This window comes from Empidonax traillii, unplaced genomic scaffold (assembly GCF_003031625.1).
Source record: "Empidonax traillii isolate 1590-97213 ecotype Southwest subspecies unplaced genomic scaffold, ASM303162v1 scaffold4126:size10082, whole genome shotgun sequence".
NCBI classification, from domain to species: Eukaryota; Metazoa; Chordata; class Aves; order Passeriformes; family Tyrannidae; genus Empidonax; species Empidonax traillii.
The window spans coordinates 7,587-10,082 of NW_020959319.1; the positions used below are offsets into that span (position 1 = coordinate 7,587).

Genomic DNA, 2,496 nt, shown 5'->3' on the forward strand with positions numbered 1-2,496 from the left:
GAGAAAGGGCAGGAAATGTGAGGGGAAAAGGCGGGAAATGTGAGGGGGAAAAGGGAGGGAAATGTGAGGGAGAAAGGGCAGGAAATGTGAGGGAGAAAGGGCAGGAAATGTGAGGGGAAAAGGGAGGGAAGCGGGAGGTGAAATGGCAGGAAATGTGAGGGAGAAAGGGAAGGAATTATGAGGAGAAAAGAGCAGGAAATGTGAGGTGAAAAGGGCGGGAAATATGAGGGGGAAAGACGGGAAATGTGAGGGAGAAAGGGCAAGAAATGTGAGGGGGAAAGGGTGGGAAATGGGAGGGGAAATGGCAGGAAATGTGAGGGAGAAAGGGCGGGAATTATGAGAGGGAAAAGGGCAGGAAACGTGAGAAGATGATTCTTGGCATCATTCCATGGCATCCTGGCACTCCTGGGTCAGGAATAGTGTGGGAAGCAGGAGCAGGGCAGGGATTGTCCCCCTGTGCTGGGCACTGGTGGAGGTGAAACCCCTCCAGGAGCCAAAGATCTCCCCCACTTTTCCTGGCCGAAGCCTTTTTCCCTTTGGATCTTTGTAGTTCCTTTTTTTTTTTTTTTTCACCAAAATGCCTGATTTTCCCTCTTTTATCTCTTGCTGTTGCCCCTTCGTGCCTTGGGCGGGTGTTGGGAGGAGGAACCTCCGATAGAACAGAAAACCCCTCGCCCTCAGAATCACCCAAAATTTACACCCTCCCCCCGAGCAAAGGGAGGGAAGAACGATAAACGAAATAAATTAGATTAATTATAAATGGAATTTACTCAAAACGGAACGCAGAGAACAAAATAACCCCCGACAATTCAACAAGAGAATCCAAGCCCCTGTTATTGGGAGATTTTGAGGGGATTTGGGAGCATTTGGGGAGTTTTTGGGGGGATTTGGGAGCATTTTGGGGAGATTTTGGGGGGTATTTTTTTTGGATGCTTTGTGGGAGATTTTTATGGATTATTTTTATGGATTATTGGGGATGTTTTTATGGATTTTTGGGAGGGTTCTATGGGGAATATTTTTGATTTTTTTGGGGTAGATTTTTTTGCGATTTGGGGCGATTTTGGGAGAGGATTATTAGTGATTTCAGGGGGGATTTTTTTGCAATTCGGGGTGATTTGGGAGGGGATTATTTGAGATTTTTTGGGGGCGTTATTTGGCATTTTGGGGACGATTTTTCAAGTGATGTTGTGCTTCTGTTTTAGGGGGGGTCACAGGTCCTGGCCCAGCTCCTGGATCTCATCCAGCAGGAATTCCAGGTCCCTCCGGGTGACGGCCGGGCTGGTGACGACCCCCCTGAAGAAGTTGACGCGGGACCCCTGGGGTTGGTACCCCACCAGCAGGGACCCCCTTCGCATCATGCGCTCCTTGATGGCCGGGGCCACCTGGGGAGGGGACACGGAACATCTGCGAGTTAATTGGGATTTGGGGGAATTTTTTTGGATTTTTTTTGATTTTTTTTTTAATTTTTTTTGTCAGTTTTGTCAAATTTTTTTATTTTTTCTGATTTTTTCATTTTTTTGATTTTTTTCGGATTTTTCTCAATTTTTTATTTTTTTTCGATTTTTTTGACTTTTTAAATTATTTTTTCAATTTTTTTTTCTAATTTTTTCTGATTTTTCCCTGGTTTTTTAATTTATTTTTTTAAATTTTTAAATTTTTTTTCCCAATTTTTTCCCAATTTTTGGGGGAGATTTTTTTTTAATTTATTTTATTTTTAAAATTTTTCCCTTTTTTTTTATTTTTTTCTGATTTTTGGGTGGGATTTTAAGGGATTTTTTTCCAGGCATTTCAGGATCTGGGGGGAGATTTTGGAGGGAATTTGGGAGGATTTTAAGGGATGTTTTGGGATTTGGGTGGATTTTTGGAGGGGACTTTGGGGAGAATTTTGGGGGATTTTTTGGGGTTCAGGGCATGGATTGTGGTTGGGATTTGGGAATTCTGAGCTCACCTTTCCCAGCTTTTCCCAGAATTCCGGGGATTCCTCCCGGCCCCGCAGGCTCGGGGGGATGAACCAGAAGCAGACGTTGATGAATTCCGGCTGCAGGAACAGCGAGAGGGTGTGGGAGGGGAAGGATTCCCAGGATTTGGTGGGAATTTCACCTCATGGATCGAATTCTCTGGGATTGGGATCTGCAGGATTCAATCCTTGGGGATTTAAACCCCTGGAGCAGAAAATTCCAGGGGGATTTAAATTCCAGGATTTAAAATTCCAGGATTCAAAGCTCCAGCCTGATTTAAAACTCTGGGATTTAAAATTCCAGGATGATTCAATCCTCTGGGATTATTAAACCTCGAGGATTTGACCCCTCTGGGATTTAAACCCACCCCCTCAGGAGGGATTAAACCCCTGGAATTCCAACCCCCCAGCACATTTAGGGCCCCAAAGCCCCCCCCAAACCCCCCAATCCCAATCCCAATCCCAACCCTTCCCTACCTCCATGACGAGCCGGAACCCCTCCCTGCACTTCACCTGCTGCAACAGGAACCTGGGGGGGG

At 45.5% G+C, this 2,496-nt stretch overlaps 1 protein-coding gene across 1 annotated transcript; it reads right to left on the reverse strand.

The window, feature by feature from the left end:
* Nucleotides 1-1,161: 1,161 nt before the first annotated feature.
* On the reverse strand, nucleotides 1,162-2,489 carry LOC114072847 (cysteine sulfinic acid decarboxylase-like). Its single transcript, XM_027910677.1, has 3 exons — nucleotides 2,435-2,489; nucleotides 1,949-2,038; nucleotides 1,162-1,382 (listed from the first exon to the last, which is right to left on the reverse strand). The coding sequence occupies exons 1-3, from the start codon at nucleotides 2,438-2,440 to the stop codon at nucleotides 1,209-1,211; spliced, it is 270 nt and encodes an 89-aa protein (XP_027766478.1). The 5' UTR covers nucleotides 2,441-2,489; the 3' UTR covers nucleotides 1,162-1,208.
* Between the last annotated feature and the right edge of the window lie 7 nt (nucleotides 2,490-2,496).